Genomic DNA, 26,580 nt, shown 5'->3' on the forward strand with positions numbered 1-26,580 from the left:
TATGAATTATTCTTGTTGTTGAAATTGTGCTTTTCTCTCCATTCAAATCTATCAGAATACAAATTTCTGACTACCTTTTGTATGTAGGATTAAAATGGATTCAACTTTTAAATATGGAAAGTGTGATTTTTATAGATGAATATGTACATTTTTAATAATACCAAGATATCATTACAAATGAAAATAGCTATGTAGAAAATCTGATGAACTGGATCATTTACATCTTTCTAAGAGAATATAATGCAATAATATATAAATACTGTACACTATACACTCCATTAGCTCTGAGGACCATAAATACCACTAAATTTTTAAAACATGAGAAGCTTTTAAAAGGTGCAAATGAAACGCAGAATAGATCATCTGAATTAACTTCTATATTTTATCACCCCAAATAATTTAACTAATGGGAATTTTTTCAACCAAAAACTGGATGTCAAAGAAAAAGTTATTAAATAAAGTTTCTGATAATGTCAGAAAGTCCATGCAAGCTGTTTTTCATTCTGGGCAAAGTATCAATAAGAGTTCTTAAAACTTCAATGAGGAATGGATTAGAAAACACAAGGTGAATTTTAGGACTGTTATCATTATGGGCTCACATGACGCTTAGATGAGGGCAGTGTCTCCTCTTAGCAGGGTTTGAAAGCAAGAAACAGGCATTTCTGCTCCCACTATTTCTCCCACCTAAAATACTGCCTGGCACTCACTAAGTGATTGAAAAATATATGAAGAATAAATTAATGAGATAAGAGAAGAACAACTCAGATAATGACAGTTTTAGGTTGACATATAAGGATCGCAGAAATAGTCCTAATCCAACACTTTATAGATGAGGAAACTTATGTCCCAAAATAAGTTTTCTATCTAAAATCAGAGTTTCCTGTCTTGCTTTTTGCTAATCCCAAACCATTTAGTTGATTAGGGAGGTTTTACAGTCAAATTTTACTGCTCTGCGGATAAATTTGAGACTTCATTGTGAAATTTTAATCCTTGGCTGGATCTCCTTTTATCAGTCAACACACACTGAACTGGAACCTTCCACTGCATGAGATGGTGGGTACCCAGAGAAGGCCAACTGAAGTCAATACAGATATAATCTGAGAAGTCAATTTTGTAGCAAAATATAATTAACTCTGAAATCAAAGGAAAGTTTCTTTTAGGCTGTTCATTATTTTAAATTAAAACTGTACTTCAACTTCTCTATTTCTGTGGTAATGGAAAATTACTAAATTGGGACTAGATTTATGCAGTTTCTTACCTTACTTTTGACTATACGATCTTTAAAAAGTCTACTCCATACCCAGATTATGGGTTCTAAATATTATTTCTTACTAAAAGGAATCAGAGCTCTTTATAGACATGGCTAATTCTTAGCTTGGGCCAGAAAATATATAGGATAATTCCTGAACTTCTTATCCTACCAAAAATCAAAGATTAATAGGATTGTATCAAAAGGACTCGAGAGCCAAACTGAAGAGGATTCCAGTAGCCAAAGATGGGACTATCCAAATGTCAATAAGAATCCAATGGTAATGGATTAATGCATGAAATGTCTTTAAACCCATAAATTCTTAATGATATTTAAAAATGAACTCATTTGGGGGTAACTGGATAGCTCAGTCAACTAAGCATCCAACTCTTCATTTTGGCTCAGGTCAGGATCTCACGGTTGTGAGATCAAGCCCCATGTCAGGCTCTGTGCTGAGTGTGGAGCCTGCTTGGGATTCTCTTTCACCCTGTCTGTCTCTCTGTCCCTCCCCCCACTCACTCACTCTCTCAAAATTTAAAAACAAAATGGACTCACTTGTCATTTTTGAAGGATGCTAAGGAACCACCTCATTGTTTTGGCAACTAGTTAAATCTTAAAGTCTTTATTCTGTCTTTCCTATAAGAATTGTACCTCAACCAACCTCCCAGCTAATAAATGAAGAAAGAATGTTAAAATACCACCAATTTTCAATCCCTAATGAAATAAAGGATGCAATCAATACTCACCTATGGATGTTAACATGATTAGAAGACCCAGGCAATTAAATGTCTCCCAATAAAAGTACACAATATTTCCTAAGATATATTGTTGCTAACCAATCAACCAACAAACAAAAATCTGATCCAAAAATAGGAGAAAAAAAGACAACTCAAAGATGCAATCAGCAAAATTCAGAGTATGGAAAACTCTGTAGGATAAATGACTCAATTTCTTCAATAAATTGTGTGTGTGTGTGAGAGAGAGAGAGTGTGTGTGCATGAGACCAAGAGACAACTCCAACAGAGTTACAGATTTAAGAGATCAAATCAATTAAATGCAATATATAACCATTATTTTAAAATCCTGATTCAAAAGCTATTTAAAAAATTACAAGGCTGGAAAATTTGAACACTGAATTTTTGATGATATATTGACTATATATATGACTATAAATTTTCGTTAAGTATGATAATTGTAATAATTATAAGTAAAATCATATAGCCTCCAGGATTTGCTTCAAAATAATTTTATGATGGACAATGTACGAGGCTACAGACAGGTTTATTTCTACCATTCTCTTTAAAGATTATCTTTAAATGTCCCCTCCCCAAATTAAAAATAAGCTACAAGTACAAAGAACTAAGTGCCTGCTTTCCTACCTATAATGCTGAGATAATATTACTTCACTCACAGCTTCCTCATGAACATGTTGTTAAGAATAAATAAGTTCTTTGAAAGGTGTTTGGTCTAAAGTCTTGTTAATCAGGAATGAAGACAAAATGTTGCTGACGAAAAACAAGCTTTAGACCTCATACACACTCTAGTAACAAAGAAAGCATACTTTCATAATATTTGGCAAGGAATGTTGGAAATACATAAACCATAACCATAAATCAAACCAAGCATTAGGAAGGATTAGTATTAGTGTGATATAATTATTTTCAATTTATGTCAATGAAATCAGATGTAAACTCCTAAAGGAAAAGGCTTAAGTAACTATTTTTGCTGTATTTAATAAACGACAATCTAAATAGTTGATAGGATTGAGACATTAAAGGACTAACATAATCAGAAAAAAAATCCCATGTGCTTCATAATAATTTTGCTTGTTAGGGTCCATGACAAACATAATGGTTAAAGCAATTTCAAGATAATTTAACAAAGATCTATCAGACCAAGTAGTAATATTGATTTGGTTACTACAAATTTTATTATTCATTATTGAAATGATGTACAGTATCTAAATCAAGAAAAAACTTTTGATCTCAAAGACCCACACCACTTTTCCATTCCACTACTCACCCCACTGGCAATGGATAAAACTGGCTAATAAAATGTTTTCTACAATATATAGAAGATTCAATGGCTCTGTTAAGTATCCCTTATTGGGAATGTCTTGCTCAACAACATTAATAGTGAAGTTTTTTGAAGTTGAAGCAATCACTTTGAAGTAAATCATCCTTTCAAATTTGGATTGAAAACAGGAGGGGAATAGCTCAGGCTTTTCTTCCCTTAATGTGACTATTTCCACAGATGGCTCCCTATGAAAATTAATAAACTGACTTAGCTTTACAGGAAATGCCATTTAGAAAAAATTACAGTTAGAGAACAGATCCTGTGATCAAAATAACAGAATTATTGTTTATACACCTTAGCAACTGCAAAACTTATGATTTCACATAATTTTTATAGTAGCATTAAGCAAAATTATTATTTTCTAAATCATGAGATAAGAAGAAAGACAGCAAAGAGAAAAGAACTCTGATTTGTACTTAATATTTAACAGTATTAAGCATAAAAAGATGTTAGAGACCCAGAATTGAAAATATACTAAAAACTGAAACAAAACCATTCTTAAAAGTTTTATTTGGGGGCACCTGGGGGACCCAGTCAGTTAAGCGTCTGACTTCAGCTCAGGTCATGATCACATGTTTATGGGTTTGAGTCCGACGTCGGGCTCTGTGCTGACAGCTCAGAGCCTGGAGCCTGCTTCAGATTCTGTGTCTCCCTCTCTCTCTTGCCCTCCCCCTGCTCATGCTCTGTCTCTCTGTCTCCAAAATAAAAAATAAACATTAAAAACAAAAAATTTTTTTAAAAAAGGTTTATTTGGTGCTTACCTGCTCTACATATCAGAAAATACCAAGTTGGCATTTATCAAAGATCCTGTTTAGCATGTATCCCATAGAAATTTCCAAAGTCAAACAATTAAAATACCTACCGTATATTTTAAGATCAAGTAATTTAAAGCATTGAATAAATAAAAATCTATGAGTTTACCATTAATCCGGGGGGAAACACAATAGACACAACATTCATTTGCTTCTTCTGGAGGGAGTAATGCTGCTCCGATACATACTGCCAATATCAATACAAGACCAAAATACCAACTCCTTAGTCTGAAAATTGGTAATTAAAACAGTAAGCTTTTATCCTGCCATTTCAGGAGGGACTGGAATTCATTGTTACTTGATGAGAAAAAGTCCTTCTTTATAAAGAATGCCAGCTAATACATGTAGAATGAAGGGTATTGTGAGAACAACATATGCAATCTCCAGTGTGATAACCGATTCAGACAAGGGCAATCCGGTCGCTAAAACCATTATGTGAAAGACTACTGGACAACAAAGATATACAAACAGTGCCAACTATCACCTCACTGATTACTTGCTAATAGTAAAGAGGATGGCTTACCGTTATGTAGGAGAGAGTTAGTGGTCACCACCTTAACCAAGTCATTAAATGTGGCATTGCCAAAATGAGACAACCCAGCATCATGTACCTCTGAACAGAATGCCCTGTAAAGTATTTGTCATTATGCATGAAATATTCTTGTAAATAATGTTTAGAATGAATCTAAGCAAACCTCTAGACCTAATTTACAGTTGAGAAGAATGCGCAATCCTTGAATGTTCCTAGATTGAAAGTAAAAGCTAAAAGGACACTTTAGGGAAAATGGGGAAATTTGAATATGGTCTGGATATTAGAAGTTATAAGAGAATTATTGTCAGTTTGGCTAGCTGTGGTGATGGTATTGTAATTTCATCTACACAACACACTTTTTTTTAGAGGCTCCTATTTTTAAGAGTTGCATGTTGAAGTATTCAGGGATAAAGTACCAATGTTGGAGACTTATGTTCAAATGGTCAGCAAAAAATATAGATAAGAGACTTTACAGACTTATAGCTGTAAGATAAATAAGATCTGAGGGTGACTATAGCTGATAACACTACTGTATTCTTAAAATTTACTCAGAGAGTAGAACTTAAATGTTGTCACAAAAAAGCTTTAAAAAACCTATAATCCAATACTGATTGTAGTAATGATTACACAACTGTATATTATTTGTCAAAATTATCAAATTGTACATTTATAATTGGTGAATTTTATTTTATTGTCAACTATACCATCATAAAGCAAATTAAAACTAAATACAAAGAGTTTATGGGGCGCCTGGGTGGTTCAGTCAGTTAAGTGTCTGATTTTGGCTCAGGTCATGTTCTCATGGTTCGTGGTTCGAGCCCTGCATTGGGCTCTGTGTTGACAGCTCAGAGCCTGGAGCCTGCCTCCGATTCGGTGTCTCCCTCTCTCTCTGGCCCTCCTTCTCTCTCTCTCTCTATCTATCTATCTATCTCTCTCAAAAATGGATAAACATTAAAAAAATTTTTTAAATACTTTTGTTTTGGGGCACCTGGGTGGCTCAATTAGGCCTCTGACTTGGGCTTAGGTCAGCATCTCACAGTTTGTGAGTTTGAGCCCCACATAGGGCTCTGTGCTGACAGCTCAGAGCCTGGATGCTGCTTCCATTCTGTGTCTCCCTCTCTCTCTGCCCCTCGCTTGCTCACACACACTCTCTCTTTCTCTCTCTCTCTCTCTCAAAAATAAATAAACATTAAAAAAAATTTTAAAAAACATTTAAACTCCCCCCCAAAAGAAAAAAAGAGATAAAGCAAAGATGACAACAATGGTAACTGCTAAAGCTAGGTGGTATGAAAGTGTCACTATAGTATTGTTACAACTTTTCTATAAATTTGAATAATTTTCTAAGTTGAGAAAAAAATAAGTAAAAATTACTTTAATAGGAGATGTAATTACATAACGGCCAGGTTTACAGAAGTAACAAATACATTTCTTGACCGAGATAGTCATATTTAAACAAGAAGACCAGGGCATTTACTGTTAAAAGTGAAGTTTTCAGGTAAATGGAAGGGTTCAAAAGAAGCCTGAGGTAGAAGCAGGAACTGCAAAGAGAAAAGCTGCTACAGAGAAAGGGCAGGAATCAGTCCTGGAGAAAATTAAGACAGCAATGTCACAAAGCTAGAGAATGGAAGACTGTGTTATCAGTTTAATCTTTGAGATCAGCAACTAAATTATATTAATCTTCTCGACCTAACCCTTACCTCATGGTTTAATCTTAAAATTCTCTTTTGTACTTTAGACAAAAGTCATGTGCAATGACAATTTATGTCATCGGTCGTCAGGGTCAAATACAGCCCATACTGCCCCAAGTCTAAGGCTGAGGTTATACAAGTTACTAGATTAATCATTTTCCTGTGAATTTGTAATGGTCAATTGTGGAACCACCACTGGGATTTCTAAGTATGGTGATTTTAGTCATCTTAATAATGGAGCTGACTGACTACAGAATCCTATCAGTCACCAGGCCACCAGCTTTTATTACTACACGGAAAAATGAGTCAATTGAAAAAAGATTAATTCAGCCAGACCATGTAAACACTGTTAACTGCTTTTTTGGAATTACACCCTTGTCATCAGACAAGAAAATACACTGGTTACAGTAACAAAGGGGTTCCATTATAACTGCCTCTTAAATTTATTTTATTTATTTTTTTTTTCAACGTTTATTTATTTTTGGGACAGAGAGAGACAGAGCATGAACGGGGGAGGGGCAGAGAGAGAGGGAGACAGAGAATCGGAAACAGGCTCCAGGCTCCGAGCCATCAGCCCAGAGCCCGACGCGGGGCTCGAACTCCCGGACCGCGAGATCGTGACCTGGCTGAAGTCGGATGCTCAACCGACTGCGCCACCCAGGCGCCCCTTAAATTTAAATGGTAAAGATTCAATACGTGTCTAAGCCATTGCCTATAGGTAGGTAGTAACTGTGGCCTCAGACTCAAAACGTCACTTCAGAGCTGTTTTTACTCTCATAACTTATTCAGAGTGGGTACAGAGATGGGAAAAAGTCTAATTTTGCCTTCCAAATCTAGTCTAGCAGTATGTCTGTAAGGAAACAGAAAAACAGTGAGCCATATAATTTTACTTACTAGCTAGACAAGTTCTATCTGATCTGTGAGTCTGTTTCTTCACTTGTAAAACAGAAATAACATACCTATAAAACAGGGCTGACTTACCTGCTCTGTCTACCATAAAGGACTGATAAGGTAAAATGAATACCTTGAAGACTGTTTTCAAATAAAATAAATGAATTTAAAATATCATCTGTCTAGATTACATTTTAATTTGTTGTCTGACTATCCATATTCCATTGCACAACATGTAAGAAAAAAATCGGTAGAATTCCATTTTTCACTACCTAGCTACCTAGTGAAAACCAGGTTAGATAAAATCATCTATTCAGAACTCTTGCCAAAAATATTTACTCAAATCTAGGGGAACAATTAGTCAAAAACAGATTTAGGGACTAGCCTGGATTTTTACAAAATGTCAATACAGTAAAAGACAAAAAAAGAAAAAAGAGGCAATAAGTGATGGGTCCAATTCAGGTAAAAAAGAAACAATCAAAAGACCTGGTGACCAGCTGCAGTTTGTGATCCTTGATGGGGGTCTTAATCAAACAATAAAGAAAAATTAGAACATTTTAGGGACAATTTGCTCTCTATATATTAGATAATATTTTGTCAACAGTAAATTTCATGACTGTGGTAAATAATATGGTCATGAAGGAAATGTCCTTGTTTTTAGCTGAAACATACTGAAATATTCCAGGAAAGAAATGTTATGCTGTGGGCTACTTACTTTCAAATGGTTCTGAAAAAATTCTCAATCTATGTGAAGAGAAAGCAAATATGGCAACATATTAACAACAGCCAAAGACTCTAGGTGAAAAGTATATAGGTGTTTGTTATTCTATTCTTTCAACTTTTCTGCACATCTGCAATTTTTAAAAGACCAGGCAAAAGTGGACACTGCATAAACAAGACAAGACAAAACAAAACATTGGCAAGTAATGAAAAAATATATCAATTTTCCAATAAAAAATATACTTTTCACAAACCAACCTAATTATCTAAACTAAAATAAATTCACCATGTTTTAATATTGAGGTATGTTATTTAAGAGCAACACTACTCTTTCTAAAACACAACACAGATCAATTAAGTGGACCTTAATGTAAAAGGTCTCACTGAAGAAGTTCCTTTAAGAAAAAGCAGTATAATTTTTAAAAGCAGGATAGAAATGGACTAAATGTCATTATTGGAAATGATCACAGAAATTAACTCAAGTCTTTATAGATTAGTAAAACAGTATCCACATGTTTTTCAAGACATACAACTTTATGTTTTTTCAAAAGATAATTTCAAGTCAAGCAGAACATGTACAGTTAACAGATGTGATGGCTCATATTTTACCAGATACTTCAATTCAACCACTCCAAAAGCAAAAACAAGCAAAGTAAAACAACTAGAAACAAGTAAGTATAGTCTATGGACAGAAAACATGATACTCTGCTCTAGAAATGCCAAGAAGTGCCCTAGAATAGGAATGCCAAAAGGGGAGGAACCCTCTAATAAACACTAGATTTAGGTAACAGATGAAGATAAATTTAAGATCATGTGATAAGAGTGTGTGTGTGTGTGTGTGTGTGTGTGTGTGTGTGTGTGTGTGTGTGAGAGAGGTGGGGGGAGGGGGAGAGAGAGAATCAGGCTTTCCTTTTCTGACAGAAGGTTGGACAACTGCCCATCAATCCCCTAAGAAATCAGGAAGTACACCCGGGAATATCTTTTTATGGGTTCATTTGAATACTAACTTTCTAGAAAAAGCATCACTGTAACATGAGCTATCAGTTTATGTTTATATTATCTCTTAAATAAATTCATGAAAAATTTAAATATCCTGTTAATGTGGAGTTACATTCTCTGCTTTAAGATCTATTTACTGGTATAGATTTCCAATTACTATGTTTTCTTAGGAAATATACAGTATTTCCTTTACTGGATAAGCACTGTAATAGAAGAAAAAGAGAAGATTAATTTATCTTTGTGAACTAACCTATTTTCAGCAGTCCTTCCCTTTTCTTCATAAGGTGGCAATAATGTGAATTGCATGGAAAAGAACAAACTATAAAATGTTATGTCTTTATTTTCAAAACAGTGTTTTATTTACCTTGTTAATGGACACTACCAAAGTTGGCTCCACTTTGGCTTCAATTTCTTCTGGTGTATAAAAACAATAGAGTTTACCCCCTCTTAAAACACAGTACAAGCTTCTCCAACTAATCAGGCTTTCTACCATTTGCTGAAAAAAAATTCAAGAAGCCATCAACCTTAATCATTATTTATCATCTTAACATTAAATTCAACAAAATACTTAAATTACCAAAGTTATGTTAGTTTAAAAAAATTTTTTTTAATGTGATAGAGTTACCCATTAATTTAATGTACAATAAGTCAATAGTCCAAAATGAAAGAGTAAGTTAATATCACAGAAGAAAGGTTTGGAATTCTCAAAAGCATTAAGCAAATGGAGGTAATGATTACCACATAACTTTTACACATATAGGATCATAAATCAATGCAGTTTTAGAAAAGCTAGTCTATTAAAAATTAGTGCTTCAAATTCCACAGCAATCCATCTAATAACTCAAAAAATTATAAAAATAACTCAATACTCAAAATATAATTTTCCCTTACTGTTCTCAGAATACTGGAAAATGTTGACTACCCTGTAAGAATGCAAATTTTCTTTCCTCTTAATGGAATCTTTTTTAAAAAGGTATTGATTCACTGAAGCCCGTAATTAATTATTTACTGCATGTAAATAACTGTGGTTATAAATAAATCAGGAGTAGGTGCCACGGAAGCAACTTTGGAAGCCCAGAGGCCTTAAGTGTGCCAAAAGCTGTCTGCCAGGAAGGCCTTCTCTGAAAGGTGGGGAACAGCCCTAATCTGCTTCCACGAGGGGCCCCTGCTGCTGATTGTCCTGCTACAGCCATTATGAAGCAGAGGGACCTGGAAGTGGCTCCTTAGCCATCAAGCCTGCATTAGACCCCTCCCCTTCTCACCTTCTCACCCCCATTCTATGCCTAACATTGGGAAAATGGCCATTTAAAGGAACACTTTAAAAATAATACTTTTCATTATCAGAAGACCAAACTGCCAGTATATTAAGATCTAGACTGTAGCTATAATTGTAGGATATTCAAAGTCCTCCAACCTGCTGATGTAGAAATCCTGCAAATGCATCCTTAGCCACACACGCTGGCTGGGCAACTAGGCGGCAGCACATGTTGCCGTATAAGGGAAGCCAAAATGAAGACTCCTCTAGTTAAACAAGATAGAAAAAAAAGCAAGTTACAAACATGTGTATTTAAGGTCATTATACACTTTCATTTTTTTTCTATTTTGCAATTTTTTTTGCTGTGTATAAGAACATATGTAAAGGCTCATCATACTCAAACAGCAATGCCACTGTTAACGAAAAAATCAAATATGAGAAAATAGGACAGGATGATGTTAAACTGATAATGCTTTTACCCAAAACAGACGTGGAGCTTTTAGTCTCTTGATCTCTGGTTTGATCTTAAAGTATTTAACCAATGAAGGTAGTTCAGGGCATATAAGTAAACTCATTTAAAATAAAAAACATTCTAATAAAATGATTTTTATATGCCAAATTCTACTTCGTGTTCTGATTTTCATTGTAATATCTAACAAAGTGATCTGAACATAACATTTCAGAGGACAATTTCAAGATAATGCTTGTATAAGCCTCTTGGCCCTTCTTCTTTCCCTTCCCTTACTGCACAATTCAGTTGTAAGTCACTAGGTAGAGCCCACCCCCACGGGCACCTATGCCAGGTGCTGGAGCCAGGAAGGATGGGGATGGTGAGTAGGAGAGCTGTCAAGCACCAGGTGTCAGAGCCTGAATGGGCTGAGGAAGATGGGCCACGTGGGACACAGCCCATGGGGGATTTCTCCTCAGGGGGTGGCCTGGTGTGGGGAGTCAAGGCCCAAGCAGAGTGATGTCTACATGGTGTGGCTGCCCAATGTGAGGTGTCAGAATCCAAAGAGTAAGGAGAGTGTGCATATTTGGCAGGTGACTCAGCCATGGCAGTCGGAGTCTGAGAGCAGCAAGGTCACATTCAGTGACCCAGAAAAGTGTGTCAGAGCCCAGTGAGGGGGGGGATCTGAGAACAGAGGCAGTGGGCGTGGGGTGTCAGAGCACAGGCCAGCTGAGGAGGGTGTCCACTTGAGGTAAGGGAGAGGGCAGCCAGGCAGGGGAACTTTAAGCCTGGGGTGGCCAGGCCTGTGTGAGCCTCAGCAAGGTAAGGAGAGTCTACATGGGGCAAGGGGCAGCCTACAATGAGGAGTCAGAGCTCCAACAAGGAGAAGAGAGTATCTATTCAAGGGAGATAAAAGAATGGTTGCTTTCAGGAAGGCTGATCAAAGAAGAAAATGCATTAAAGGTACACAAGACGGGTTTCTTTCTGTCAGAAAAAGGAGTTACAAATGTGTAGAATGAACTCTGTGCTGTTAGAACTGGATGCGCTGGTATGGACTCATGATTTCCAACATACAGAGATTAGGAAATACAGGACAAAACACATAAGCATGTGTGCAGCTGTGTCCACTGAGAGCGCCCGTGGAAAGCCACACTCTAACAGTACCACTCTAATATATCTAGAGCCCAGCTCATGTCTTCTAAACATTATTTCCATTACAAAGAACGAGCATTCCTTGGAGAAATGACCGATTCCATGACTGGGGCAAGGAAAGTACAGGATGGACCTGAAATACCTTGTTATGCCATAAAGCAAGGAAGTACTCATGATGAGAACACTGTCAAAAAGACAACAGAACCCTTCTTGAATGTGTTCCCATTGGCCAGATTGGAGACAACTTGAACCTTAAAACAAGCAATGATATTAACAGATTATGATGCACTGAATAAAACAGGAAAACATGAGTCCATATTGATATAAACAAATGAATAAATTGAAAGACCAGTAAGGCATACACTTACATAGTTTCAAGCCACTGCCCTCTTCCACACAAAATACATATTAAAAGTTCTTTCAAAGGGGAAGCAAAAGAGTAACTTTACAGTAGAGAAGCTGGGCGGACACCACACTAATCAAGTGATCAAAGTAAAAATTATCAGTATTGAGATGAATCAAAATGACATGCCACTTGACAGAACTCAATAAGAACTCAGGATCATTTCTGTGATATTCCTGCCAAAGATGCATATCCTAAGTCTTATCCCAAGAAAACATCAGACAACCCTAAATTTAGGGACCTTCTGCAAAGTAACTGACTATGATGTTTAAAAATATCAACGTTATTGGGCTGCCTGGGGGCTCAGTTGGCTAAGCATCTGACTCTTGATTTCGGCTCAAGTCCTGATGTTGTGGTTCATGGGTTCAGGACCCATGTCAGGCTCTGCACTGACAGCATGGAGCCTGCTTGGGATTCTCTCTCTCTCCTTCTCTGCCCCTCCTTTGCTCTTTTTATCTCTCTCAAAATAAATAAATAAACATTACATAAATTTTTTTTTAAATGTCAATGTTATGAATGCCAAGAAAAGACAGAAGAAATGGTCCAGTTTGAAAGAAACTAAAAGAAGCATGATAATTAAATGCAATGAATGATTCTGCACTGGATCCTTCTGTCATAAAAGACATTATTGGGACAAGGAGCAATACTCTATTTAATAGAGTTTGATGATTAAATGGTAGTAATGTATTAATATTCATTTACTGACTTGGAATAGTGGTAGTGATGTAACCGATGTCCTATTAGTAGGAAATATATAATAACATATTTGGAGGCAGTGGAGAATCACGTAAACTTGCTCTCATAAATTCTTTTGGGAAAAAGATCTTGACATTTAACTTGTAACTTTTCTGTAAGTTTGCAATTGTTTAAAAAAGTTCTTTCAAAAAACATTAAGATATTCCCTTAATGTAGTGTGTAGATAGACATACAGCCTTCACATTTGCATGGAAAGAAAGCATTGTGTAACTGATTCCCAATATGTGGCCCTTTGCCCACAACGGACCACACAAAACTGATTTTCAAAGTTTTCAGTGCATCCCTGTTGGTAGTGCCTCTAAAATTGCTAGCCATTGGTTGTTACGATTTTTGACCCCAAAGTCAATAATCTGGAAACTCTGGAAAATAACTCTGGAAAATAAAACATTTTTTGGTAAAAGTACAATTATATATAGATGCCATGCCAAGGTTTGGTACATCAGTTACATGAAAAAGATGTGCCTAAATAAAGTACACAAAGGAAAACAAAAAAGTTTTTAACAACCTGCCTGCTCATTATTAAGAATAGAGCACAACAAATTGTCTGGGACTATTCAAATCTTTTTTACTAATATCTTGGTAAAGCTGCTACCTTTCAGAAATAAAGGGTTTGATCTCGGAAAAATAAATGCATAAATAGAACACAGGCAATGATTCCAAAACACAGGCATAATAGATATAGGAGAAACTCCTTTTCTAAAATAGGCAGGAAATGAAATAAAAATTCGATAAAAGCAGGCATCTGAGTAAAACATCTGAAATCAACTTTGTGATTTATGAATTTAAACTTTGAAAGCAAATTTCTTTATGTAGCAATCCTAGATTTATGGATGGCTTATGTTCTAAATATCTGTAGGCTAGTTATTTTTAAGTTAGGATACACCTTGTTAAAAAAATAGAACCATAAATGATGATTAGCTTTTCATACGAGTTCATAAAGTTTGTTCAATCACTAATGTATCCTGGAAACTACCACTCGTAACAAATGTGCTTCTCCAGTAAAAGAAGTTTAGATTTCATAGCATGCAGAGAAAAATAATTTCCTCCTGATTATGGTCCTTGGAAAGCAATATTGGATGTAGAATTCCTTTTTCTGCAGACCCTTTGCCATATACTCTGCAATCACCTATCCCTTCTGACTAGGGTCTCTTCACAGCTGAGGACCACCGTGGATGAAGTTCAGAGTCACAGCTTCTTCTCTCTACTTCTGACAGGAAACATGGCATCCATCTAGTCACTCAACCCAGCTGAGGACCAAGTCTTCATGTTTAAAAATACTACCCATCTTCAGAAGGAGGGCTGTTGTGAAAATCAAATAATGTGGAAATGGCATCTATCATTGTGTCTGTCACATAGCAGCTTCCTGTTATTTCATATCTAGGGCAGTCTCACTCCCCAGACCACGCCCTTTCCATTTTCAGTGCTGCCTCCATCCCTGCACAAATTATCTAATCCAAATGCTTAATTCTTCTTTTCTAACCAAGGGCGACATTAGGACAAAATGAAATGAAACAGGAAGTGAAAAAGCAATTTAACTTTTCACTACTTAAAGATTTTATCTAATTCATTTATATTTTCAAATGGAGAACAAAATGGTGTTTAAAAATGACAGCAACAACAAAAACAAAACACAGGCAAGGGAAAGAATCCAGATAACATCTTAGTTCCCTGTGAGTCAATCTTCACAATGTGGTTTCATTGTTTCATAAAAAGAATAAAAATTTCTTGATGATGAAGATACCATTTTAGCTTTTCCTTTCAATTATCAAGAATAATAAAACTGAGTTATAAATTTTAGAAAATATAGTTATTTCCTCTTGATTTTACAGACACTGACATAACTTTATTCAGGAAAACCCAATGTATTAACATAGATTTATATTAATGAATAAATTTGAGAGTGGCTTTTTTTCGGTATAAAATTCTGTTTCCTTTAAATTAGAATATTTCTTCTTTTTCCAAATAGGATTGATTTACAAGATTTTAATTCATACACATTCTAGGAATATACCTCCTATGAAGAGTTAGGCATATGGGTTATTGTTTCTTTAACTTTCTTCTGTGGAGTCCACAAATTCCAGTGCCCACAGTTTTGGGTGTTACTGTTTTAAGCACAGTCTCAGACTTCTCACAGTGTGTGAGTCTGTATTGCATTTCTCTAAAAAAGAGCCATACCACACAGTGCTCATGCTGATCTACCCATGAGTATTTTATTGAACAAGAGTCTAGTAATATCTTACAGAACACTGAAGACAACTGAGGAATCACTGCTAAAATTAATGCTTCCTTTATGAATTGTATTCTTTTCCTCAACTTTTCGGATGATTTGGTTGAAAGAATGGGGCCTTTCATCATCAATTCCATTATTCACACATGGATGGTATTTTGAGTCTTTAGGTGCTTTAATAGTCATCATCCCTGACCAGAAAGCATAGCAGAGAGAGTACAGCCTGTCCTGGATTATTTAAAGTCTGGCTCACCCACTTCCTAGCTACATGACCTAGCATGTTATGTTCTCTAGGCTGCAATTTACCCATCTGTAAAATGTAAATGACAATAAAATGAAGAACTTGTGAAGGTCACAGAACTAGCCAGTGCTAGAACTAGAATATGAGTCCAAGGCTGATTGGTGCCACAGTCCACACCATTAATCACTTCATGGTAATGCTTCTTTATAGACACATCCCACAGACACTAGGAATGAAAATTGCTTAAAAGTGTGTGTTTGTTTCTTTGGTTGTTTGTTTACTTATTTATTTATTTACATTTTATTGTGGTAAAAACACCTAACAGAAGATTTATCCTCTTAAGAGATTTTTTTAAGTTTATTTATTTATTTAGAGAGAGAGAGCGTGTGTGCCCAAGAGCGGGGGGGGGGGGGGGGGGAACGGGCAGAGGGAGAGGCAGAGAGAATCCCAAGCAGGCTCTGCACTGTCAGCACAGAGTCCAACGTGGCACTTGAACTCACAAACTGTGAGATCATGACCTGAGCCGAAATCAAGAGTCAGACACTCAACCAACTAAGCCAGGCACCCCGCCTCTTAATAGATTTTTAAATGCACAATACAGTATTGTTAACAATAGGCTCTACATCATACAGTAGGTCTCTAAAACCTATTCATCTTGCATAGCTGAAATTTTATACCTGTTAATTAGCAACTCCTTCTTTCCCCTGGTAACTGCCATTCTATTCTTGTGCTTCTTTGAATTTGCCTATTGTAGATACCTCATGTGAGTGGAACCACGCAGTGTCTGTCCTTCTGCGACTGGCTATTCCAGTTAGTGTGATGTTGTCAAGGGGCATTCATGTTGTCACATATTGCAGAATTTCCTTCTTTTTTAAGGCTGAATAATATTTCATAGAACAGTGTCTGATACATAATAGACACTCAACATATGATGGCAATATTGATAATCAGAGAACTGACACAAATGAAATGACAATAAACTTCATCTGCTAGATTTTGTGATAAAACTGATAATGCTAATAATATTGCGGACTTCAAATCTTGGGTAAGAAGGGTAGATTGTGCAGATCAATCTTCCCACTGACAACTATTGAAAATGCTGTATCAAATATATTTAAAATTTCTTCCAAGAGTGACAAAAAGGTAACAAGACCATAAGAAATTACCAGTACAAATTTGATGAGAACCAGTGAGTTAAGTGAGCACAGATGCTGTATTTGTCCTGAGAGCATTTGCCAATGCCAGCAAGGCTGAGGTTATGATTTAATGATCCTGCAAGATGAGGAAGCAGAACAGAAATCAAAGTCTAGAGCCTGAACTATGTAAATAGGTTAATGGGAGATCCTCCCCATGCTAGGCTGACATCCCAGAGGAACCACCGACAGGGTAGGCAGTGAACCAGAAATAAACCAGCCTTGCTGCCTAGGACTCTCAGTGCCTAGAGATGGGGATACAAGGAGTCCAGAAAAACTCAGACATGATCTTTGAATAAAGTGGGCCCCTAATGATAGTCCCTCCAGGTGCCTACATCAATTTATTCCTGTACATAAACTTTCGATTTTAATGACAACTATATGAAGATAACCCAATATGCAAGGAATTGAGACATCATGACCTGTAGGAAAAAGCAATAGAAATATACCCAGAAAGACGTTATACATCTGAATTATTAGTCACAGGCTATAAAACAGCAATGCATGCTCTTTCACCAAAAACCTAAGAAATAACATTGACAATGCATGCAGGAAACACATCATAAACGGTAACACACAGAGAGGATAAAGTGAGGACAACTGACACGGGTTTAACAGGCATGCTGGGGGAAAAGAAAGAGAATGGAGGAACAGAGGCTCTCTGAATGGAAAATTGAGACTAATGAAAGACACCAATCAATAATTTAAAGAAGTTAGAGTTCCAAAAGCATCATAAATAAAATTAAATTATGTACTTTATCATAATGAAACTTCAGAAAACCAAAGCTAAAGGGAAAAGAAAGCTACTGTCACAGAAGTGACACACTGACATGATTTTCAGTAGCTGGTAAAAGAAGCCAGAAGATAGAATTATATCTGTAATATTCAAAAAGAAAAAAATGGAAACTACCAAAATTCTGTATCCTATAAAAATATCTTTCAAGAATGAAGCAAAAAACAGTTATCTTCAAACACAATAACAAAGGTGTATGATATCAGTGGAACATACTAAAAGAAATTCTTAAGGATTATACTTCAAGCATAAGGAAAATGATCCCAGATGTAAGGTATTAGATACAAGTGGTGCACAGAAACTTTAGGTAAACTTAAATAAATATAAAATGTATAAAACATCTTGTGAAATTAAAAATCAAATAGAATTATAATATATAATAATAGTACACAGGTCAGAGAAATGGAGTTTCTGTTCTAAAGTCCTTGCATTGCCTAAAAAAAGGTAAAACTATCTCTTTTTTTAAGTTTATTTATTTATTTTGAGAGATAGAGACAGAGACAGAGACAGAGACAGAGACAGAGAGAGAGATGTAGGGCTTGATCCTGTGAACTGTGAGATCATGACCTGAGCCAAAATCAACAGTTGGACACATAATCGACTAAGCCACCCAGGCACCCTGTAAAACTATCTTTTAGTTTTAGACTTTAACATATATGATTAATGGCATTTCCAGAAGTAATTTCTAAAAGATGAGAAAAAGAATTACAACTTAAGTTGGAACAAGGAAAAACTGAAATGATGAAACTATCAATCCTTAAAAAAGGCAAGAAACAACAGAAAAACGATCATGAAATATATAAGACCAGCAGCAAACACAGGATATGATGGCAGATTTAAACATAAATATTTAATATCATATAATATGGGTTATAAACTATTTGATATCAAATGCAAAATGACTGCTCCATTAAAAAACACAAAGATTATCAAACTGGATAAAAATTAAAATCCAGTATATAATCCTGCTTGAAGAGGCATATCTACAATATAAAAATAAGAACAGTTTGAGGCTAAAAGAGTAGAAGAAAGTGCACAATTTAAAAATTGTGTGTATCAGGGCGCCTGGGTGGCGCAGTCGGTTAAGCGTCCGACTTCAGCCAGGTCACGATCTCGCGGTCCGTGAGTTCGAGCCCCGTGTCAGGCTCTCTGGGCTGATGGCTCAGAGCCTGGAGCCTGTTTCCGATTCTGTGTCTCCCTCTCTCTCTGCCCCTCCCCCATTCATGCCCTGTCTCTCTCTGTCCCAAAAATAAATAAAAACGTTGAAAAATAAATAAATAAAAAATAAAAATTGTGTGTATCAAACAGTAAAGGCTCAAATATTATAAAACAAAAATAGACATGGCTATGAGAACTAGAAAAATCCACAATCACAGATTTTATCAGACCTCTCATAGTAATACACAGACTACAACAGTTATTTCTAACAAATAATTAGAATATATAAAACAGACTACTGAATGAAAAAAACTGACAAACCTACGGCAAGAATGATAATAAAAAGACAGAGAACATACAAAAAGCCACTATCAGTTGGAAAGGAGAAACATCACTACAGGTACTGGAGAAATTCAATAAAGCTATTGTGAAGAAGTTAATGCTTATGAACCCGAAATTTTAGAATACACACATATGTATAAAAATATAACTTACTGGGGCACCTGGGTGGCTCAGCTGATTAAGTGTCCAACTTCGGCTCAGGTCATGATCTCACGCTCGTGGTTTCGAGCCGTACAACGGGGCCTGTGCTCACAGCTCGGAGCCTGGAGCCTGCTTCTGCTTCTGCATCTCCCTCTCTCTCTCTGCCCCTCGCCCACTCGTGCTCTGTCTGTCTCTGTCTCTCTCTCTCTCAAAAATAAATATTAAAAAAATTTAAAAATAAAACTTACACTAAAAAATAGAGAAAAGTTCTTAAAATGTAAATGTACAATGTAACAAATAACTATGAGATGAATTTATGCATAACTACTCCCATGTCCAGAAAGAACATTGCCAACATTATTTCTTAATTATTCTAGATGTAAATGTGGCCCAATTTTTATGGTATTCACTTCCTTGCATTTTTTTTGGTTTTACCACCTATGTGTGCTTCTCTAAATAATACAATTTAGTTTTCTTCTGGTTTGAACTTTATATGGATAAAAATCACATTATGTTTTCTTAGTGACTTGGTTTTTGTTCATTCAGTATGTATATATCTTATTGCTTAAAGTATTTCATTGTATGATTATATCAGTATGTAACTTATTTAGTTATTTTTAATAGTTGTAGTTCTTTAGGTTTATGGTTTCTTGGATCAGTTTTAGTAAATTATATATATATTTTTTAATTTTTTTTTAATGTTTATTTATTTTTGAGAGAGACAGAGACAGAATGCGAGTGGGTTAAGGGCAGAGAGAGAGGGAGACACAGAAGCAGAGGCAGGCTCCAGGCTCTGAGCTGTCAGCACAGAGCCCGACACAGGGCTCGAACTCACGAGCCGTGAGATCATGACCTGAGCTGAAGTTGGACACTCAACTGACTGAGCCACCCAGCCTCCCCTAACGTAAATTTTAGCACAAAACTTAAAAAATATTGTTGTAAAAACATCTATCTCATCAGTACAGAGCCACGCATCCTTACAACAATAAGTACAAGTAGGGTAGTATGTAATTTTATATATTCTGCTTCAGAAAATGGACAAGAATAAGTGGCCAAGTTATATTTCCAAACTACTTTACCATCACCACTCTGTATGATTCCTCATAGGTAAAATAATCTGGGAGAATGGAGAATGCTTATGCTAAATTTTATGAACCTTCCTAATTGCTTAAGTCCCTTTTCCACCTTGCTGTATTATTATTATTTTTTGGCGGGGGACACACTACAACTACCAATATTATCCAGAGATAAAACAGTTACGATTAATTTGGTCCTACCTTCCCCAATCCTCTGTTTCTCAAAATCCTCAAAATCCTCAAATTCAACTTTAAAAATAAGATAGGTGGGTGGGAGGGAGAGGAGGGTGGGTGATGAGTACTGAGGAAGGCACCTTTTGGGATGAGCACTGGGTGTTGTATGGAAACCAATTTGACAATAAATTTCATATTAAAAAAATAAGATAAAATAAAAAAATAAAAATAAGATAGGTCTTTGATTGCCAACTAGAAGGGTGTTGAAGTAATCAATTTCAAGTCCAAGACAAGGATTAGGAATACACAAAACCCTTTCTGTTCTCACTGAGCTAGTAGCCTCACAAACAAATCTCTGGCAAATGGCATGAGGGAAACATAACATTTTTTTTCTCTTTTGGGGGAGGAGATGGACATATTAGAAAGAACCTACAGAATCATGCATGCCTACATTATTTAAGCCAACATCTGCTTCAGAGGGGCATACTAAAATTAGAAATTACTACTGCCACAATGTTATCTATTGACATAACATACATAGTAAGTAAAATATAGACTGTACTCACTCACCATTTCCATTAATGGACAGATTATGGGTCTTGAAGCTATCCTCAGCACTTTCCAAGGTCAGAGTAGTATGAGCTAGCAAATTATATTTTGTACCCCTAAGAATAGAGAGAAATAAGACATACCTTAAGTATTTTAGTATATTTTCTACTACATAAAATAGTTAGATGTTCAACAACAGAAAATAAACAACCTGACTAAAAACCAGGCAAAGATCTTGAATAGACATTTCTCCAAAGAAGATATACAAATGGCCTATAAAAACATGAAAATATGCTCAAGATCATGAATTATTAGGAAAATGCAAATTAAAACCCACAATGAGATTCCACTTCACATCCATTAGGATATGTTCTATTAAAAATAACAAAACAAAACAGAAAATAGTTAAGTGTTGGGTAGAATGTAGACAAACTGGAACCTTTGTATATTCCTAATGAGAGAGTAAAAATGCTGTAGCCACTATGGAAAATGGTACAGTGTTTCCTCAAAAAATTAGAAATAGAATTACCATATGATTCAGGAATTACACTTCTGGGTATATACCCAAAAGAACTTAAAAGTAGGGACTCAAACGGATATATGTACACCTGTATAAATAGCAGCATTACTCACAATAGCCAAATAGTAGAAGAAGGCCAACTGTCCATTCAAAGGATGAAAGAATAAACAAAATGTGATACATACATTCAATGCAATATTATTCAGCCTTAAAAAGGGAAGGAAATTCTGACACATTCTACAACATGGATTAACCTTAAAGACATTATGCTAAGTGAAATAAGCCAATCACAAAAGGACAAATACTGCTTGATTCCACATGTAAAGCCCATAGAACAGGCCAATTCATAGAAACAAAAAGTAGAGGTGGAGGTTGACAGTGGCTGGATGGAGGGGGGATCAGGGTGTGATTGTTTATTGGGTATAGAATTTCAGTTTGGAAAGATAAAAAGGTCTGGAGATGGATGGTGGGATGGTTGTACAACATTGTGAACACAATGCCATCGAACTACACACTTGAAAATGGTTAAAATGGCAAATGTTATGCTATATATATTTAACCACGATAAAAAATGTAAAATATATTTAGATGTTATAGATGATAGATTATAAACATAAATGAATTATCAACTTGGCATGTTTATCTCTTTACGCTATTTTATCTTATGAAAACCTTCAAGTTATTTGGTTTAACTCACTAATGTTTCTCTGGAAGATCTCCATTCATTCAAAAATATTAACTGAATACCTAATATGTGCCAAGTCCTATGCAAGGTGATGGGACACTAATGACAAACAGGACTCAGTATTACATTCTGATGCAAGGCGGAGGGGAAAAAAAGAATAAGCAGAGGGATAAATAAGACATTGGCATTTATAAGTTATAATGCAACTTTTTCTATGAAACGAAGGGGTAAGAAAACTGAGGGGTCTTTTAAGAAGGAGAAGCAGGAAAGGACTCTCTAAGAGGTAATGGTTATAACCTCATAAAATGATGGATCCAGGCTAAGAATGTGGGAAAACATTCCAAACAGAAAGGGCTGAAAGAAGAGCAGTGTGGCTGAAGCATAAGGAGCCTGCAGGAAACACCACCCTACTTGACCCAAGGTCAGAGGTACAGGCAAGGATTAGATCCCTGGGACTTTGCTGTGAGGCTTGGAGGAAGGGCGGATTTGATTCCAAGTAGAATAGGAAGTCACTGGAGAAGGTTAAGAAGAAGGGAGTGATGGGATTGGATTCGCATTTACTTCCTGGAGTTTACCAACTTCAAAGATTTGGGGTTTTCACCCATCATATGGGAAAATGGAGGACTTCATTACCAATTCCATTTTTTTTCCATTATAGTTCCCTTTACACTATTTGTGTTAAAATAGCACTCTTGCCAAAGTATCTAAAAATTCTGATGCTAAATTTTATATCCTGGTACCTTGTGGTGATAAAAAGTGAATTTTTATTCAATAATTATATTTTCTGTGCTAGCAATCTTATTTCAAGACTTCTCGTAATTTTATGATTTATTTTCCAAAACAGTAAAACCTCAACATTCAAAACATCAGAAAGCATGTTAAAATGAGACAGACAGACAGAAATGTACACAAACTTCATAGAAAAGAAACTTCTGATGGGAATTTTTATTGTATCAGGTGATATGTTTCATAAACCTTCTTCATCTCTTACTAAATCTTTAATAGAATCTCTACTACAGAGAAAAAGTATGTATATACGTAGGTGTGTAAAGCATACCCCAAGAACGTTACTCCCTTGGAGAAGAGCTCTTGGTTTATTTTTTGTCCAGTTTTATTGAGAAATAATTGAAATACTTTACTAAGTACAGCATGGCGGCTTGATTTATCTTTATTTTTAATATACAACCACCAAAGACTAGAAATATCTCTCAATATCCAATGTCTTTTGTCAGTGTTTATAAAAGAAAATTTACGTTTCTGTCTCTAAAACTCAACAAAAATTTTTTAACGAAACGACGCAGGACTACAATTTCAAGGTACATTCTGAATACAATTGGTATGATGTCAGACTCATATGGAAACTCCTGGAAAAGTTCACTAAGCACCAAAAAATCTCCACTGTTGCAAGAGCTAAATGGCACCAGCCTCATACTCAGTGTGGGCCATTCTCTGCTATTACCCACTTAGCCTGGGTTTCTAGTCCTTCCATAGTTAGCTCTTATTTTTCCCTAGTGTTACACAATGAATTCCCCCCCCCAAAAAAGTTGAGAAAGTATTAAAGAAAACTGTGGAAAGCATTTGAGAAGAGCAGTTACAATGGAAGAGCAAACATTACTATGCACAAATGGCCTACTAACAATCCCTAATTGTCTGGTGATCAGGGTCCAATATATTAAGCATTATCTCAATGTGATAATTTGTCACTGAAATAGAAGGTTTACAGAACTGCATTTTAATGACTCCCACCTAGAATAGAGGGAAATAGACTCCCCAGTAGCATTTTAGTGCAGTGTGTTATCTTCAGGAACAGCTGTCAATAAGTAGGTACGTGATGAGAGAGAGAGAGAGATGCCAGGTGTGACTGGCAAACATGCCCAGAGTGGCTGGAGTAGTGAAGGAGGAGAGGTGATGTCCAAAAGGTAAGTAGGGGGCAGACACTGTACATGACAGTGCTTTGTAGGGCGTCAGAAGGACACTGGATTTTATTCTGAGTGAGATGGGAAGCAAATGGTAGGTTTTGAGCAGAGGCATGTGCTATGATCTGACTTGCATTTTGAAATGATCCCTCTGGCTGCTATGTGGAGAACATACCACAGGGGTCAACAGTGAAAATGGAAATGCCAACTAGAAAGCTTCTGCAATGGGCCTGATTGGAGGTCAAAAGAGCTGATGCAGGCCTGGAATAGGATGGTAGCGGGTGAGCTGGTGAGAAGTGGCAATATTCTTGATATATTCTTAAAGTTGACCCAATGTGGACATGGGATGTGAAAGAAAAAAAGAGCTGAAAACACTTCCAAGGCTTTTGGCCCGAGAACAAAACTGGAACTGTTGGAAACTGCAGTGAGGCTGACTGAGAGAAGACTAGACAAGTAAGAGTTGAGTTGTGGATGAGTCAAGTTTAAAATAGTTTTAGATATCTAGATGGGCTACAAGGTAGGCAGCTGGCTATACAAATCTGGAGTTAGGAGGGAAAAAGGTATTGAAGAATTAAAACTTGGGAGTTACCAGTATACAAATGCAATTTAATTAAAGTTAGAAAGCCAAGTGAAGTCCAAGGACTGAATACCGAGACACAGTTCATAATTTCAGATTAAGTTGAAGAGCAACGAACAAAGGAGACAGGTGAGGAACAGTCACAGGTGGAAGAAAAACCAGGGAAATGGTATCCTGGAAGGCAAGTTAACAGAGGTAACATGATGAAAATTGACTACAGTGGTCTAAGGGAGAGTAAGAGGTGAAGAAGTGGAGATAAGGTATATAGAAAACTCTTTTCTGTAAAGGATAGCTATGAAATGTGGCAGTAGGTATATGTTTGTAGCAATGATGCAGTAAAAGAAAAATTGATAATGTGGGGGAGTGGGGTACATGTGCAGGACCTGACTTCTGAGTGGCTCAGAAGATGGGATCTAGTGTGCAAGAAGGCAGCCTTAGATGAGGGAAAGAATTCCCAAGGAAGGAAAGCAGCAAATAAAAACACAGATGCAGATAGGCTGGTAGATAGGTTGGCAGATAAAGGATATGCAAGTTCTCTCCTGATTGTTTCAGCAGAGTCAGTGACATGTGAGACAGTCATCAGCTTTGAATGAGCAGAGAGGAAGGGAATCGGAGGCTTCGGAAGAGAGAGCAGTGTGATGGGATATACTTCCCCTGAAGAGAGGCAAAGTGGAAAGGCATGGAAACTTAGTAGGATTGCTCAGTCATACTGAGAACTCACCTAAAGTTACTGATCATGTGTCTAAAGTGAGACCAGCCCTTTGGACTGTTTTTCTCCAGCTTCCTCATCTATTTCTCATGAACGCAGCTGCAGAGGATCTAAAAGGAGATTCAACCAAGGCTGGAGTTTTTCCAAGGTAAGTATGACATAAGGAGAAAAAGGCTAAGAAAAAATAAAGTGGTAAATCATGGAGTCTACGCTAAGTTCAAGGCAGAGCACTGAAGGGAATAAGCTGGAAATGTGGGAGGTGGATGCAGCAAGATACTTGCTATGAAGATCACAGAGCATACACAATTATTAGTAATAAGTAACATAGTAACAACAATGGGGTGGACGACTGAAACAGGCAAAAGGACAGGATCACTGCAGGCAGGAGGTCATGGAACTGAGAGGTCAAGGTATTAGATGGATAGTCTACATGTCATTTTAAGTCCATCAAGAGAAACATCTGAAATGGTGGGAGGCAGGGAGAGGGAGAGAAAGAGATGAAGATACTTTCTGGGTTTATTTTTCAGAGTGACATTGTAATTTATTCTTACTAACCACTGAAAACATTTGAGTATTCTTCACCTGAGGAACAGCATCATTTCAATACATTGTATAATACAAAATGCTAGTGCTATGAGTGTGCACAGGAAGCAGCTGGGTTATAGGCTGCACACCTGCACCAGGGCCCTGGAGAGGCAGGAAGCTCAGAAAGCAACCTGTGTGGCACAGTAGGCTGAAATTATGTGATCACCCAAGTATACCTTTATATTTTTTCTCAGGCCTTAAGAAATAATTGTAACTAAGACAACTTTTCCTCAACATAGAACACATCTGCCTCTATTTCCAATGAATGATGCATCTGAAAATAACAATGTGAGAAAGATTGTTGACAACTTCTAAGACTGGTTAAATAAACTAAGAGCCAACTGCTAGATAATGTGGTCATTAAAATGATTATGTGAAGACTCTGTAATGAGCGCAGAAAAAGAGCCAAATGTGTAATTATGAATATCTAAGTATCTCCCAAAGCTAGGTATTTAAAAACCTGAAAATTATCAGTTCAAAGTTATAAAAAGTATTTGATTTAGAGTGGCGTGTGAATAACTTTTTTCTCTTCTAGATTCTATTTGATTGTTTTTATAATCAAATAATAAATGTGGTAGTACAATGGAAATCTCCCATAAAAATCAGAGACATGCGAAGAATTATAATAGCACATAGGTACAGCTTAAGGCATTTTGACAAGCAATATCTTTCTAAAGATTCACAGTAACTACTCGAGGTAGGCAGGGCAGATA

The 26,580-nt window shown here is 36.3% G+C and overlaps 1 protein-coding gene across 3 annotated transcripts in view; it reads right to left on the bottom strand.

Moving 5' to 3' along the window:
- The window catches only part of RTKN2 (rhotekin 2), a 76,177-nt gene that overhangs the window by 14,876 nt on the left and 34,721 nt on the right, over window positions 1-26,580 (bottom strand). For all 3 annotated transcript variants that reach the window (XM_027062087.2, XM_027062086.2, XM_027062085.2), the window contains 3 exons: window positions 20,897-20,991; window positions 10,382-10,488; window positions 9,332-9,463 (listed from right to left, as the gene is read on the bottom strand). In XM_027062087.2, coding sequence (XP_026917888.1) covers window positions 9,332-9,463; window positions 10,382-10,488; window positions 20,897-20,991 — 334 coding nt within the window. The remainder of the gene's footprint in view (window positions 1-9,331; window positions 9,464-10,381; window positions 10,489-20,896; window positions 20,992-26,580) is intronic.

This window comes from Acinonyx jubatus, chromosome D2 (assembly GCF_027475565.1).
Source record: "Acinonyx jubatus isolate Ajub_Pintada_27869175 chromosome D2, VMU_Ajub_asm_v1.0, whole genome shotgun sequence".
In the NCBI taxonomy this organism is placed as follows: Eukaryota; Metazoa; Chordata; class Mammalia; order Carnivora; family Felidae; genus Acinonyx; species Acinonyx jubatus.